The 15,384-nt window shown below is 37.4% G+C and overlaps 1 protein-coding gene across 1 annotated transcript in view; it reads right to left on the reverse strand.

Moving 5' to 3' along the window:
• The window catches only part of LNPEP (leucyl and cystinyl aminopeptidase), a 101,247-nt gene that overhangs the window by 25,129 nt on the left and 60,734 nt on the right, over positions 1-15,384 (reverse strand). Inside the window, exons 7-9 of the mRNA XM_027100554.1 lie at positions 14,696-14,809; positions 12,970-13,104; positions 1,159-1,290 (exon numbers count right to left, since the gene is read on the reverse strand). Coding sequence (XP_026956355.1) covers positions 1,159-1,290; positions 12,970-13,104; positions 14,696-14,809 — 381 coding nt within the window. The remainder of the gene's footprint in view (positions 1-1,158; positions 1,291-12,969; positions 13,105-14,695; positions 14,810-15,384) is intronic.

The following is a 15,384-nucleotide window of genomic DNA, read 5'->3' on the forward strand; positions in this document are numbered from 1 at the left end:
TGTGGATGCTGAAGAACCTGAGGATGACGTTAAGGGGCTAGATCTGGATAGGAAAACACTGTGATGCAAAAGTTGAAGTCAGTGAGGAAGGCAGAAACATATTCTAAATGTCAGGAGATAATACAATGAGTATAAAGTAAATAATGTGGCTTTCATTTGAAATGCTACTACCTGATAAGAGGAAAAACAATGATTTAGAAGCAACTCTTAGGTAATAAGGACTGATCGTTCTTCTCAAAAAGAACTCAGACAGTAGAGAAGATAGATCTTCTGGGAAAAGGGTTAACAATTAGAAGATACCAAATTTCAGAGAAGGCAAGGGAGCGGAGAGAGCACATGGAAAAGATCCAGAGCAGGGGTTCTTAACCCAGGATCCATAAAACGTTGAATCTGTGTGTGATGTTTTGCCTATCTGTGGTTTATTGGGGGAATATGTCCAGAACTTTCATCAAATTTTCAAATATGTCTGTGATCTTCCAAAACGTTAAAAACCATTGATCTAGATCAGGGTAACAAATTCAAATGCTTATAAGGGCTACGCCATCAGCATATGTGCACGATGCGGGCTGGGTTCACACACTGTTATGAAGCATAACTTGTAACCGATTACACTGCTTGTTAGAATTCTAGGCACAACAAAATCCAAGCAGCAAAATGATCCAAGGGCAGTATGGAGCCATGGCAGCCAGACTATGATACATCATCTAAGTTAGAGGAACACAGCCACAAAAGATAGGAGGATTCATAAGGCAGAGTATAGAGCGAAAAATCATGAATGTAAGGTAGAAAGACTGCAAAAACATAAGGAAAGGAAAAGAGATTTTTGAAAAAAAAATCAAATAATGAAAACATAATAATATACACTAATTCAGAAAAGAGAACTTTCTTACAAAGTAGTAATGGAGATTAAGATATAGACTAAAGATGCTTACACAAGGCCTCATGCAATTTTTTCAACAATTAAGACCAGGACTTCCATTTCATGACTTTTAATTCTGTGCTCTTATTCATAAATATTTATATACTAAGCTCCATTCCCCTCTCTCTTAAATAACTATCCTTGGTACCACAGCTTATTTACATACTTGATAAAAACATAAATATAAGAACTCCTCTCTTCTTAGTTTAAGAGCTAAATAAAATATCCAGGTCACTTACCTCATTAAAACTATCCCACAGATCATCACTGTGAATGGATGCATAGCTATGATTATGTAGGTAAAGAACAATAGCATGTTGAAATACATCTTCACTAAGGTAAGTTTTCAGCATCAACAACAGAGAAGCTCCCTATTCAAAAAAAAAAAGCAAAAAGGGGAAGAAAATAATAGAATACAATAGGTTTATAGAGATAAGAATCTAAGATTCAAAATACAATCACTGTAAGCAAATACTTTCATAACCCAGTGATAATACACTGTTATTTAGTCTCACATAACCAGTTGTGTACTATGTTGAAATTGTCTTAAAAATTATTTTAAGAGGTTTGAAAAAGAATTAATGGAGTAAATTCCTATTTGCACTAATTCTTCTATGAGCCATTTTGTGTGGTCTCTCAGTTACTCACTGTTTCAGTGTTAGTGTTAAAAAGTTAAGTGTTTTGGGCTTCTCTGGTGGCGCAGTGGTTAAGAACCCACCTGCCAATGCAGGGGACACGGGTACAAGCCCTGGTCCGGGAAGATCCCACATACCGCGGAGCAACTAAGCCTGGGCACCACAACTACTGAGTCTGCGCTCTAGAGCCTGCGAGCCACAACTACTGAGCCTGCGTGGCACACCTACTGAAGCCCGTGTGCGTAGAGCCCGTTCTCCGCAATGAGAAGCCACCATGATGAGAGCCCGTGCACTCACCGCAACTACAGAAAGCCCGTGCGCAGCAATGAAGACCCAACGAAGCCAAAGATTAATAAAATAAATAAATAAATTTAAAAGAAAAAGTTAAGTGTTTTTATATACATATATGTTTTTAAATTGGGGTATAGTTGCTTTATAATGTTGTGTTAGTTTCTGCTGTACAATGAAGTGAATCAGCTATATGTATACATATATCTCCTCCCTCTTGGACCTCCCTCCCACCCCCCCATCCCACCCATATAGATCACCACAGAGCACCAAGATGAATGGATAAAGAAAATGTGGTACATATATAAAATGGAATATTACTCAGCCTTAAAAAGGAACAAAATTGGGTCATTTGTAGAGACATGAATGGACCTAGAGTCTGCCATACAGAGCGAAGTAAGTCAGAAAGAGAAAAACAAATATTGTATATTAACGCATATATGTGGACTCTGGAAAAATGGTACAGATGAACCTATCTGTAGGACAAGTATAAATATATTTTTAATTTAAAAAATGCCAAATTTTCTGTGGCATTACCCACCCCTATCTCCAATGCTTAAAGCACACTGCTGGAGACAATAAACTAGCTGAACTCTCAAAGGTCTCTTTGCTAGGGAGTACATTAATTTCAAATTTTAGTATGTCATGATGCTGAAGTTGTTTTCAAGATCTCTCTTCTTCCTGCAGACTCACTTCAAATATGTTTGGAATATATGAATGTACATACAGGGTAGTAAGCATACACCAAAAATTCAGAGTCAGACATGCAACTGCTAAAGGGCACACTATACTCACTGATGCACGTCATCTTCTCCAGTCTTAAAATAACCGCCTCCTCTGTGAAGCCTTCCCCGATTTGAGACACAAATCGTATTTCTCCATATTCAAAAGCAATTTATACCATACTTCCTGCATCTGCTATAGATATATTTTTATTTCCTCTTCTAGACTGTAAGTTAATTTAGGGAAAAACTGAAAAGCTCAATTCCTATGACTAAAATAATGTCTGGTACAGAGGAGGCACTCAAATACTTTTTGAATGAATTTCACTTCTGATAAAAATGTAGCAATGTTAAGTCATCAAGATTATCAGATACACATAACTGAACTTAATATCTACTACTTAATACCTATTACTCTCTTATTTCTGTAACATACTTCAGTGCTACTATAAATTTAAATGCTCTTTTTTTGTTGTTGTTTTTAATCTTTATTGCAGTATAAATGCTTTACAGTGTTGTGTTAGTTTCTGCTGTATAACAAAGTGAATCAGCTATACGTATACATATATCCCCATATCCCCTCCCTCTTGCGTCTCCCCCTGCCCCAATCCCACCCCTCTAGGTGGTCACACAGCACCAAGCTGATCTCCCTGTGCTAAGCAGCTGCTTCCCACTAGCTATCTGTTTTACATTTGGTAGTGCATATATGTCAATGCTACTCTCTCACATCGTCCCAGCTTACCCTTTCCGCTCCGCATGTCCTCAAGTCCATTCTCTACGTCTGTGCCTTTATTCCTGTCCTGCCCCAGGTTCCTCAGAACCATTTTTTTTTTCTCTAAGATTCCATATATATGTGTTAGCATACGGTATTTGTTTTTCTCTTTCTGACTTACTTCACTCTGTATGACAGACTCTAGGTCAATCCACCTCACTACAAATAACTCAATTTTGTTTCTTTTTATGGCTGACTAATATTCCATTGTATATAGGTGCCACATCTTCTTTATCCATTCATCTGTCGATGGACACTTAGGCTGCTTCCATATCCTGGCTACTGTAAATAGCACTGCAAAGAACACTGTGGTACATGACTCCTTTTGAATTATGGTTTTCTCAGGGTATATGCACAGTAGTGGGATTGCTGGGTCATATGGTAGTTCTATTTTTATTTTTTTAAGGAACCTCCATACTGTTCTCCATAGTGGCTGTATCAATTTACATTCCCACCAACAGTGCAAGAGGGTTCCCTTTTCTCCACACCCTCTCCAGCATATACTGTTTGTAGATTTTTGGATGATGGCCATTCTTACCGGTGTGAGTGATACCTCATTGTAGTTTTGATTTGCATTTCTCTAATGATTAGTGATGTTGAGCATCCTTTCATGTGTTTGTTTGTAATCTGTATATCTTCTTTGGAGAAATGTCTGTTAAGGTCTTCTGCCCATTTTGGATTGGGCTGTTTCTTTTTTTGATATTGAGCTGCATGAGCTGCTTGTATATTTTGGAGATTAATCCTTTGTCAGTTGCTTCATTTGCAAATATTTTCTCCCATTCTAAGGGTTGTCTTTTGGTCTTGTTTATGGTTTCCTTTGCTGTGCAAAAGCTTTGAAGTTTCATTAGGTCCCATTTGTTTATTTTTATTTCCATTTCTCTAGGAGGTGGGTCAAAAAGGATCTTGAAGTGATTTATGTCATAGAGTGTTCTGCCTATGTTTTCCTCTAAGAGTTTTATAGTATCTGGCCTTTCATTTAGGTCTTTAATCCAGTTTGAGTTTATTTTTTATAGGTGTTAGGGAGTGTTCTAATTTCATTCTTTTACATGTAGCTGTCTAGGTTTCCCAGCACCACTTATTGAGGAGGCTGTCTTTTCTCCATTGTATATTCTTGACTCCTTTATCAAAGATAAGGTGACCATATGTGCGTGGGTTTATCTCTGGGCTTTCTATCCTGTTCCATTGATCTATATTTCTATTTTTGTGCCAGTACCATACTGTCTTGACTACTGTAGCTTTGTAGTATGGTCTGAAGTCAGGGAGCCTGATTCCTCCAGCTCCGTTCTTTGTTCTCAAGTTGCTTTGGCTATTTGGGGTCTTCTGTGTTTCCATACAAATTGTGAAACTGTTTGCTCTAGTTCTGTGAAAAATGCCATTGGTAGTTTGATAGGGATTGCACTGAATCTGTAGATTGCTTTGGGTAGTATAGTCATTTTCACAATGTTGATTCTTCCAATCCAAGAACATGGTATATCTCTTCATCTGTTTGTATCATCTTTAATTTCTTTCATCAGTGTCTTATAGTTTTCTGCATACAGGTCTTTTGTCTCCTTAGGTTGGTTTATTCCTAGGTATTTTATTTTTTGGTTGCAATGGTAAATGGGAGTGTTTCCTTAATTTCTCTTTCAGATACTTCATCATTAGTGTATAGGAATGCAAGAAATTTCTGTGCATTAATTTTGTATCCTGCAACTCTACCAAATTCATTGATTAGCTCTAGTAGTTTTCTGGTAGCATCTTTAGGATTCTCTATGTATAGTATCATGTCATCTGCAAACAGTGACAGTTTTACTTCTTCTTTTGCGATTTGGATTCCTTTTATTTCTTTTTCTTCTCTGATTGCTGTGGCTAAAACTTGCAAAACTATGTTGAATAATAGTGGTGAAAGTGGGCAACCTTGTCTTGTTCCTGATCTTAGTGGAAATGGTTTCAGTTTTTCACCATTGAGAACAACGTTGGCTGTGGGTCTGTCATATATGGCCTTTATTATGTTGTGGTAAGTTCCCTCTATGCCTACTTCTAGAGGGGTTTTATCATAAATGTGTGTTGAATACTGTCAAAAGCTTTTTCTGCATCTATTGAGATGATCATATGGTTTCTCCTTCAGTTTGTTAATATGGTTTATCATATTGATTGATTTGCGTATACTGAAGAAAACTTGCATTCCTGGGATAAACCCCACCTGATCATGGTGTATGATCCTTTTAATGTGCTGTTGGATTCTGTTTGCTAGTATTTTCTTGAGGATTTTTGCATCTATGTTCGTCAGTGATATTGGCCTGTAGTTTTCTTTCTTTGTGACATCTTTGTCTGGTTTTGGTATCAGGGTGATGGTGGTCTCGTAGAATGAGGTTGGGAGTGTTCCTCCCTCTGCTCTATTTTGGAACAGTTTGAGAAGGATAGGTGTTAGCTCTTCTCTAAATGTTTGACAGAATTCGCCTGTGAAGCCATCTGGTCCTGGCCTTTCGTTTGTTGGAAGATTTTTAATCACACTTTGAATTTCAGTGCTTGTGATTGGTCTGTTTATATTTTCCATTTCTTCCTGGTTCAGTCTTGGAAGGTTGTGCTTTTCTAAGAATTTGTCCATTTCTTTCAGGTTGTCCATTTTATTACGATAGAGTTGCTTGTTGTAAACTCTCATGATCCTTTGTATTTCTGCAGTGTCAGCTGTTACTTCCCCTTTTCCATTTCTAATTCTGTTGATTTCAGTCTTCTCCCATTTTTTCTTTATGAGTCTGGCTAATGGTTTATCAATTTTGTTTATCTTCTCAGAGAACCAGCTTTTAGTTTTATTGATCTTTGCAATTGTTTCCTTCATTTCTTTTTCATGTATTTCTGATCTGATCTTTATGATTTCTTTCCTTCTGCTAACTTTGGGTTTTCTTGGTTCTTCTTTCTCTAATTGCTTTAGGTGTAAGGTTAGGTTGTTTACTTGAGATTTTTCTTGTTTCTTGAGGTAGGATTGTATTGCTATAAACTTCCCTCTTAGAATTGCTTGTGCTGCATCCCATAGGTTTTGGGTTGTTGTGTTTTGATTGTCATTTTTTCCAGGTATTTTTTGATTTCCTCTTTGATTCCTTCAGTGATCTCTTGGTTTTTTAGTAGTGTATTGTTTAGCCTCCATGTGTTTGTATTTTTTTACAGCTTTTTTCCTGTAATAATATCTAGTCTCATAGTGTTGTGGTCAGAAAAGATACTTGATACAATTTCAATTTTCTTAAATTTACCAAGGCTTGATTTGTGACCCAAGATATGATCTATCCTGGAGAACGTTTCATGAGAACTTGAGAAGAAAGTGTCTTCTGTTGTTTTTGGATGGAATGTCCTATAAATATCAATTAAGTGCATCTTGTTTAATGAGTCATTTAAAGCTTGTTTCCTTATTTATTTTCATTTTGGATGATCTGTCCATTGGTGCAAGCAGGGTGTTAAAGTCCCCTACTATGACTGTGTTACTGTCGATTTCCCCTTTTATGGCTGTTAGCATTTGCCTTATGTATTGAGGTGTTCCTATGTTGGGTGCATAAATATTTACAATTGTTACATCATCTTCTTGGATTGATTCCTTGATCACTATGTAGTGTCCTTCTTTGTCTCTTGTAATAGTCTTTATTTTAAAGTCTATTTAGTCTGATATAAGAATGGCTACTCCAGCTTTCGATTTCCATTTGCATGGAATATCTTTTTCCATCCCCTCCCTTACAGTCTGTATGTGTCCCTAGGTCTGAAGTGGGTCTCTTGTAGACAGCATATATACGAGTCTTGTTTTTGTATCCATTCAGCCAGTCTATGTCTTTTGGTGGGAGCATTTAATCCATTTACATTTAAGGTAATTATCGATATGTATGTTCCTATTCCCATTATCTTAACTGTTTTGGGTTTGTTTTTGTAGGTCTTTTCCTTCTTTTTTATTTCCTGCCTAGAGAAGTTCCTTTAGCATTTGGTGTAAAGCTGGTTTGGTGGTGCTGAATTCTCTTAACTTTTGCTTGTCTGTAAAGGTTTTAATTTCTCTGTCGAATCTGAATGAGATCCTTGCTGGGTAATCTTTGTTGTAGGTTTTTCCCTTTCATCACTTTAAATATGTCCTGCCACTCCCTTCTGGCTTGCAGAGTTTCTGCTGAAAGGTCAGCTGTTAACCTTATGGGCATTCCCTTGTATGTAATTTGTTGCTTTTCCCTTGCTGCTTTTAATATTTTTTCTTTGTATTTAGTGTTTGATAGATTGAGTAATATGTTTCTTGGCATGTTTCTCCTTGGATTTATCCTGTACGGGACTCTGCCCTTCCTGGACTTGATTATTTCCTTTCTCATGTTAGGGAAGTTTTCAACTATAATCTCTTTAAATATTTTCTCAGACTCTTTCTTTTTCTGTTCTTCTTCCAGGACCCCTATAAGTCAAATGTTAGTGCATTTACTGTTGTCCCAGAGGTCTCTGAGACTGTCCTCAATTCTTTTCATTCTTTTTTCTTTATTCTGCTCTGTGGTAGTTATTTCCCCTATTTTATCTTCCAGGTCACTTATCCGGTATTCTGCCTCAATTATTCTGCTCTTGATTCCTTCTAGAGAATTTTTAATTTTATTTTGTTGTTCATCATCGTTTGTTTTCTCTTTCATTCTTCTAGGTCCTTGTTAAACATCCTTGTATTTTCTCCATTCTATTTCCAAGGTTTTGGCTCACCTTTAACTATCATTACTCTGAATTCTTTTTCAGGTAGACTGCCTATTTCCTCTTCATTTGTTAGGTCTGGTGGGTTTTTACCTTGCTCCTTCATCTGCTGCATATTTCTCTGTGTTCTCATTTTGTTTAACTTACTGTGTTTGGGGTCTCCTTTTTGTAGGCTGCAGGTTTGTAGTTCCTGTTGTTTTTAGTGTCTGCCCCCAGTGGGTGAGGTTGGTTCAGTGGCTTGCGTAAGGTTCCTCGTGGTGGGGACTGGTGCCTGTGTTCTGGTGGGTGGGGCTGGATCTTGTCTTTCTGGTGGGCAGGGTCGTGTCCGGTGGTGTGTTTTGGGGTGTTGTGAACTTAGTATGATTTTAGGCAGCCTTTCTGCTAACGGGTGGGGTTGTGTTCCTGTCTTGCTAGTTGTTTGGCATGGGGTGTCCAGCACTGGAGTCCGCTGACAGTTGGGTGGGGCTGGGTCTTAGCGTTGAGACAGAGATCTCTGGGAGAACTCTCACCTATTGATATTACATTGGGCTGGGAGGTCTCTGGTGGTCCAATGTCCTGAACTCCCTTCTCCCACCTCAGAAGCTCAGGCCTGACACCACGCCAGAGCACCAAGACCCTGTCAGCCACACGGCATGTGAGGACACAGCAAGAAGACAGCTGTCTACAATCCAGGAAGAGAGCTCTCACTAAGAACCAAATTGGCCAGCACCTTGATTTTGGACTTTCAGCCTCCAGAACTCCAGAGGTTCTCCTCTGGATGTGCTGTCTCTCCCTTTCTGGGCATGTCCTCTAAATGCTCATTCTTGTTCTCAATAGAACCCGTTCTCTCCTGCATCATTAACTTTCCCTCTCTACTGTAACATTCCATTAACAAAAACTATGTATCAGTCCTTAGTTTAAACAAATAAGATCCCCTTCCTTTCCTTAATCCTGTGCCTCCTCCAATTATCACCCTATTTCTTGTTCCTCCTTTGAAGTAAACTCCTCAAAAGAGTTGTCTGCATTTGCCACCTCCATTTGCTCTGTTTCCATTTTCTCTTGAGCCATCTTCTGACCATCACTCCACTGAAAGTGGTTTTATCAAGGTCACTGGTGAATCTCATGGTGTCAAACCAATGTCAATTCTCAGGCTCACCTTTATCAACCTACTAGTAGCATTTGATATGAGTGATCACCCACTCCTCCTTGAAAGTCTTTCTGCACTTGGCCTTGGCATACCACTCTTGATTCCTCCCCTAACTAACCATCCCTTTCTGTCTCTTTTGTAGGATCCTCCTTATTTTCTCAAGGACTAAATTTTGGTGCCCCTGGCATTTAATCTTCAGACTTCTTTTCTTCTCTAAATTTCTTCCTAGATGATCTTCTCAATGCCAGGCGTTTTAAATGACCTGCAAATTTATATATCTAACCAGACTTCCCCTCAATTCCAGACTCATATCCAACTACACGCCTATTATCTCCACTTACGCACCTCAAACTTACTCAAAAATTGAGCTTTTTTTTCTTCTTGCCCCAAATCTACTCTTCCAATAATCTTCTCATTTCAGCAAATAACAACTCCATTTTTCCAACTGTTCAGGCAAAAATCTTAAAGTCGTCCTTGACTCCTCTCTTAATTCCACATCTAATCCATTAGTAAATTCTACTGGATTAACGTTTACCATATATTCTAAAACCAACCATTGCTCATTACTTTCAGTACTATCACCCTTGTCCATGCCACCAATATCTTGCCACTGGTCTATTACAACAACCTCCTAACTAGTCATCTTGATTCCATATGATATTGAAGGCTGATTAAAAAAAAAAAAATCATACTATGGTACTTCCCTCATCAAATGGCTTTTCATTCCACTTTGCAAAAAATCAAGGTCCTTACTATGTCCAATAAGATGATCTACAATGATGTGGCCCCTTATAATCCTTCTCACTTCATCTATTACTTTCCCCTGTGTTTATTCCACTCCAGACACGTTGGCTCCTTGCTGGTGCTTGAACCTGCCAACCAATCTTCATTTCAAGCTGTGTGGGTCCCCAAGACAAGTCCCAGGTATGATGACGTGTTAGGAGGACTCACAGGACTCAGTAGTCATATTCACCACTATGATTTATTACAGTGAAAGGACATGAAGCTAAATCAGCTAAGGGAAAAAATTCATGGTGTGAACAAGTACAAGCTTCCAGGAGTCCTCTGCAGTGGAGTAAGACAGGATGCACTTAATTCTCCCAGGAACATGTTGTGACAACATGTATAAAATGTTGTCTATCAGGGAAGTTCATCAGAGACTCAGTACCTGGGATTTTTATTGGGGGCTAGTCATGGAAGTGTCCTCTGCCTAGCAAGTACCAAAACTCCAGACTCCCAGAAGGAAAACAGATGTTTAGCATAAACCACATTGTCTGTACAAACAGTGTGGGCACAGTGAGTCATTCTTATCAGGGAATGGTGGAAACTCTCCCCAAATCCAAGTTGCCAGATACCAGCCAAGAGCCAGCCTTACAATTATGCCTTTCTAATGATAGCAGTCTCAGGCCTACTACGTTAACTCATTTCTGCACACAAGCCCTATGCACTGGTTATTTCCTCTGCCTGGAACATTTTTCCCCCAGAAGTCCACATGCCTTGTTCCCTCACATCCTCCAGATGGTATTCAAATATCACCTTATCAGTGGTCTTCCCCAACCATCTTATATAAAACAGCATTTCCTTTGTCATTCTCATTTCCCTTACCACGCTTTATTTTCATGTTAGCACTAATCACCAAACAAAATATCTATTTATTTATTCATTTGTATTGTGTCTGTGTCTATCTCTGACCCCTGAAATAGAAGCTCCGTGGTAAAAGTGACATAGGCCGCCTTATTTCCTGATGTATCCCCAGCACCTAGGACAATGTTAGGTAGATGGTTGGTACTTGTACGATTTGCTAAATGACTGAATTCTCACAAGGCAACCCGCATCAGAATTAGGCTTACAGATCATGAAGATCAAATAGAACATGTCTGTCAAACACATTTCCCTAGTGACACTTACTACTTCTTGCACACAATAATGGTAAATTACCCAGTGTCCTATTTTTCTCTGTTATGTGGGATATTTGCCAGATTCCCAATTCTGAAATAAGTAGTTCCCATGCTGACAGGGATAAGGTATGCTGTGGAGACAACATGCTCAGAAGACACTGAATTCTGGGTTTGGAAGGTGGGGGTCAGAGGAAGAAAGAGCTCTGTAGCAAGAGATCCTGAAATAACTGTTCTATATAAGAAAAGAATTGCAAGTCGTAAAATTTTCTTTATTGGCAGGTCCAGTATGGGATTTAAAAATCACAACACATAGCAGTAGCTCTAATTGGAATACATTTAATATAGCCAATTGAACTCCTGATTTCCTCATTTATTAACAGTACTACCATTCTCCCTGCCAGTCAGGCTTGAACCTGGAACACATTTCTGCCTCCTTTTTTTTTTTTTTGCGGTACACGGGCCTCTCACCGCTGCGGCCTCTCCCGCCGCGGAACACAGGCTCCGGACGCGCAGGCCCAGCGGCCATGGCTCACAGGCCCAGCCACTCCGCGGCACGTGGGATCCTCTCAGACCGGGGCACGAACCCGCGGCCCCTGCATCGGCAGGCGGACTCCCAACCACTGCGCCACCAGGGAAGCCCTCTGCCTCCTTCTTTACCTGCTTTACCCCGTCGCTAAGTCCTTTAAGTACTTCCCTACACTCAGGGTTTTTTCACACCCATCATTTCCCTCCTACTCTCACTACCACTTCTAATTTTAAACTTTTACCATTTCATGCTTGTACTTCAGCAGCAATTTCCTGATTTTAGGTCTCTCTCCACTTAAATCTACTTTATAAACTGAAACAAATTAATTTTCCTAAACAGTCACTTGATCAAGCCATTCCTCTATTGAAAAATCTTTTAAAGCTTCCCACTGATTACAGAAAAAGTCCAGATTCCTGATGGCATTCAGGATCTTCTACAACTGAGCCCCAACCTACCTTTCTCATCTTTCCCCTACTCTACATGTGGCTTCCACTGCAAACATTTGATACCTAAACAAAATTTCCCTGCCCATTAGTATTCCTGACTTTTTCTTTGCAGACCTCATCATCCCACTCTTGCCCTATTCTACTGTTCCCATTCCTCTTTACCTATATTCTTCCTATTATTTAATTCATCTCAATTTCCATTTTCCTCCAAAAAATTTCTCTCCATAATCCCAGGCAAAAATACTCTGTACCATTCAATTAGCACGTACTACCTCTTACTGCTTCACAAGTACTTACCACCTAAACTTTGAGTTTCTTGATGACATGAACTCATATGTTCTGTATATCTTCCTCTCTGTCCAGGACAAGAATTCAATTTATTGATCTTAATCTGATAGCCAGACTAAGGAGGTCAACAAGCTATAACATTCAGCCCTCCCTCCCTACACAAATGTGAGTGGCACTGATATCCCTATCCTGTTCTCTTACAATGATCCTAATCAGGTTTCTCTGTTTCTGTTTCTGCTTCACCCCCAAACCTGGAGTCTATGTTTCTAATTCTACAACAAATCTTCCATTCTTAAAAATCTCCTTTTACTTACTTGTTTTGGCAATTCTGACTTTGGAACACACCTCAATCCTGAATAACACAGCCAAGGGCTTAGAACCTTCCCTGGACATATTCTACCTGCAAATCTGGACAGTGATCCTACTTCAAAAAATACATTACTATAAGTTCTGGTTAACTACCCAAAATACTAGGTAGAGAACTTAAAACAAGAGACAGAGAAAGAAAGAAAAACCCATATAAAGTTAAGACCAAGATTTACATAGAAGCAAACATCTTAAAGTTTAACAGGGTACCTGAAAATAACACCTATTTAATCTTTAAAATAATCTAAATCAAGCAGCTTGCTCACATATGAAATTAATTTGTAACCTACTCCAGGTACTTTTTGTGTATAGCAATACCTTAAAATAGGAAAGAGAATCAAACATTTCTTCAATCTGTTCTGAAGACTGAACAGATAATGATGATATTGGATGAGATGAATTCAAGGAATCTTTCTTCAGGGTTTTAAATCGAGCATCTAAGAAATCTTCATACTAGCAAAAAATGAAACATTAAGAAACCATGTATTAAAGACAGAGGCAAGTATAGTAATTATTTATATGAATTAGACTAATTACTGTTTAAGGTCATTATAAAAAATTAACTAGCTTCACTAAACGTCAGAAATAAGCTTTTGAAAATGTAGGAAGAATGTGACATTTATGCATATTCCTTAAATTTGAAAGTAGAATTATAACCTCCTGGCCCCATGGAAAACAGTGTTTCCTAAACAACAGTATAAGCTGAGAATTTATTACTAAAACAACCAAATGCTAAATTCAGATATTCAAAATGAATATTTAAAAATGGCTAACGTATATTTGTAAAATAAAATCTGAAATAAAAAAAATAGGAACTGTTCCTTAAGCTGATTTCTCATACATAATCCAGCTTTTCTGTTAAGATAATATACATTTCCCTTAACTAAGGTTCATTCGAAGTAACATATAACTCTTAAACAGCAAGAAGTCTGAGAGCTCAGTAGATGAGCTCCTCTAGAATGTATATTAGAAGTTTTTTAACATTCTGGGCACCACCAAGTGGTGAAACTGTGTATCTCTTTGCTTAATTAAGTAGCATACACAGATTTAGAATACCTTGCTTATTAATATCTAGCTTAAAATGAGTTCATTTTACCACCTGAAATTTTTGAACAGGCCCTACATAAAAATTTCAAATTGAAAGGTCTAACAGTATTCTCTTTTTTTTGATTTTTAATGGAGTATAGTTGATTTACAATGCTGTGTTAGTTTCAGGTGTATAGTAAAGTGAATCAGTTACACATATACATATATCCACTCTTTTTTTTTTTTTTAATTCTTTTCCCACATAGGCCATTACAGAGAGTATTCCTTTTTTGAAGCAATCTTGGATCATATATTCAGGAAGTTTAATAGAAAGTCACAGAACTTTAGAGTTGAAAGGGGTCTTTATACTTTTCCACCTACTGCTTGAATTATTTGGCAATATCTGTCATATATGACCTAGTGTGTCAAAATATCTCTAATGATAAGAAACATCTCCAGAGAGTCTAAGAACATAGTAACAATATTATTATGCTCCCTGTAACAAAATGGTGTTCCATGTCTTTGTAAATATGGTTTGTACCTAAAAAGAGCAAATTATTTGTCTGTATCAACTTATGTATCACTGTTGTAAGAAAGATCACAGTGATAACAGAGAGACAGCATTGCTACAAAATGTCTTAATTTTTTTCTCTTTAATAACATAGGATAAAAAGTTTTGTTTTGCAGAAAGAGGCTTTTCAACTCTATCTAAATTCCTTCAAGCAGAAGGGCCACATCTATTAAAATAAAATGTAGGAAAGCAATTTAAAATGTTCATCTTAATGACAAAGTGTAAAATAATTTCACAAAATTTCAGCTTTCTGAAATACATCAGTAAATAAAAGCACAATTTTCACTGTCAAATCTCAAGTATAGAGATCAATAACAAGGGTCAATTTTATCATATCTTTCTAGAAACATTTTCATTACTCCAAATGAATGGAAAATACATGTTGAATATGATTTGGCTATTTTTCCCTCTGGCATTCATAGTAGGCCTAACAAATAGTGTACTTACACTGGAGAGCTCTCCGAATATTTTTTCCAAAGAGAAATACTCCATGAAAGTAGCAAAACCTTCATTTAGCCATACATCGTTCCACCACTGCATTGTTACCAGATTACCAAACCACTGTGGGAAAAAACAAACGACTAACCAACTTTACACTCTCAAGAATTTTCTAATAATTGAATTGTCAGATTAATCACCTATAACCAGATTACAATTACTGAAAAATATACTTATTACAGTTAACACAAACTATATTCAAATTAAAGACTTGCAAATAAATGATATTTGTAATATAAATTTACTTTAAAAGTAGAATTGCATAAATTGTATAAATTCACTTTAAAAGTAAAATAAAAAATTTAACATTTTACCTTAAATGAAACAGGCAAGAAAGACAATTAGCATATTTATCAATGTAACACACGTTATATACTAGGTAAACAAAAAGGAGTCACCTCATTAAAAGTAAGATTTCCTAGATAATGAAATTCTACTTTCTAATGTCAAGTTAGTAATATTATTTTCCATTGTATTTACAATCATCATGACAACTAAAAAATAAATTTCTATGTGAGGGATGTTCCTATAGTCAGAGAGCCTGGACTGCAGGTTTCTCCTCAGTCACCCAAGTTGAGGGCAGTATTTATATAATTCAAAACAGAATTCAAATAACATTCTGTAAGAAATTTGGCATG

Source organism: Aethalodelphis obliquidens, unplaced genomic scaffold, assembly GCF_003676395.1.
Source record: "Aethalodelphis obliquidens isolate GAN/ISIS:26980383/991018 unplaced genomic scaffold, ASM367639v1 scaffold4, whole genome shotgun sequence".
NCBI classification, from domain to species: Eukaryota; Metazoa; Chordata; class Mammalia; order Artiodactyla; family Delphinidae; genus Aethalodelphis; species Aethalodelphis obliquidens.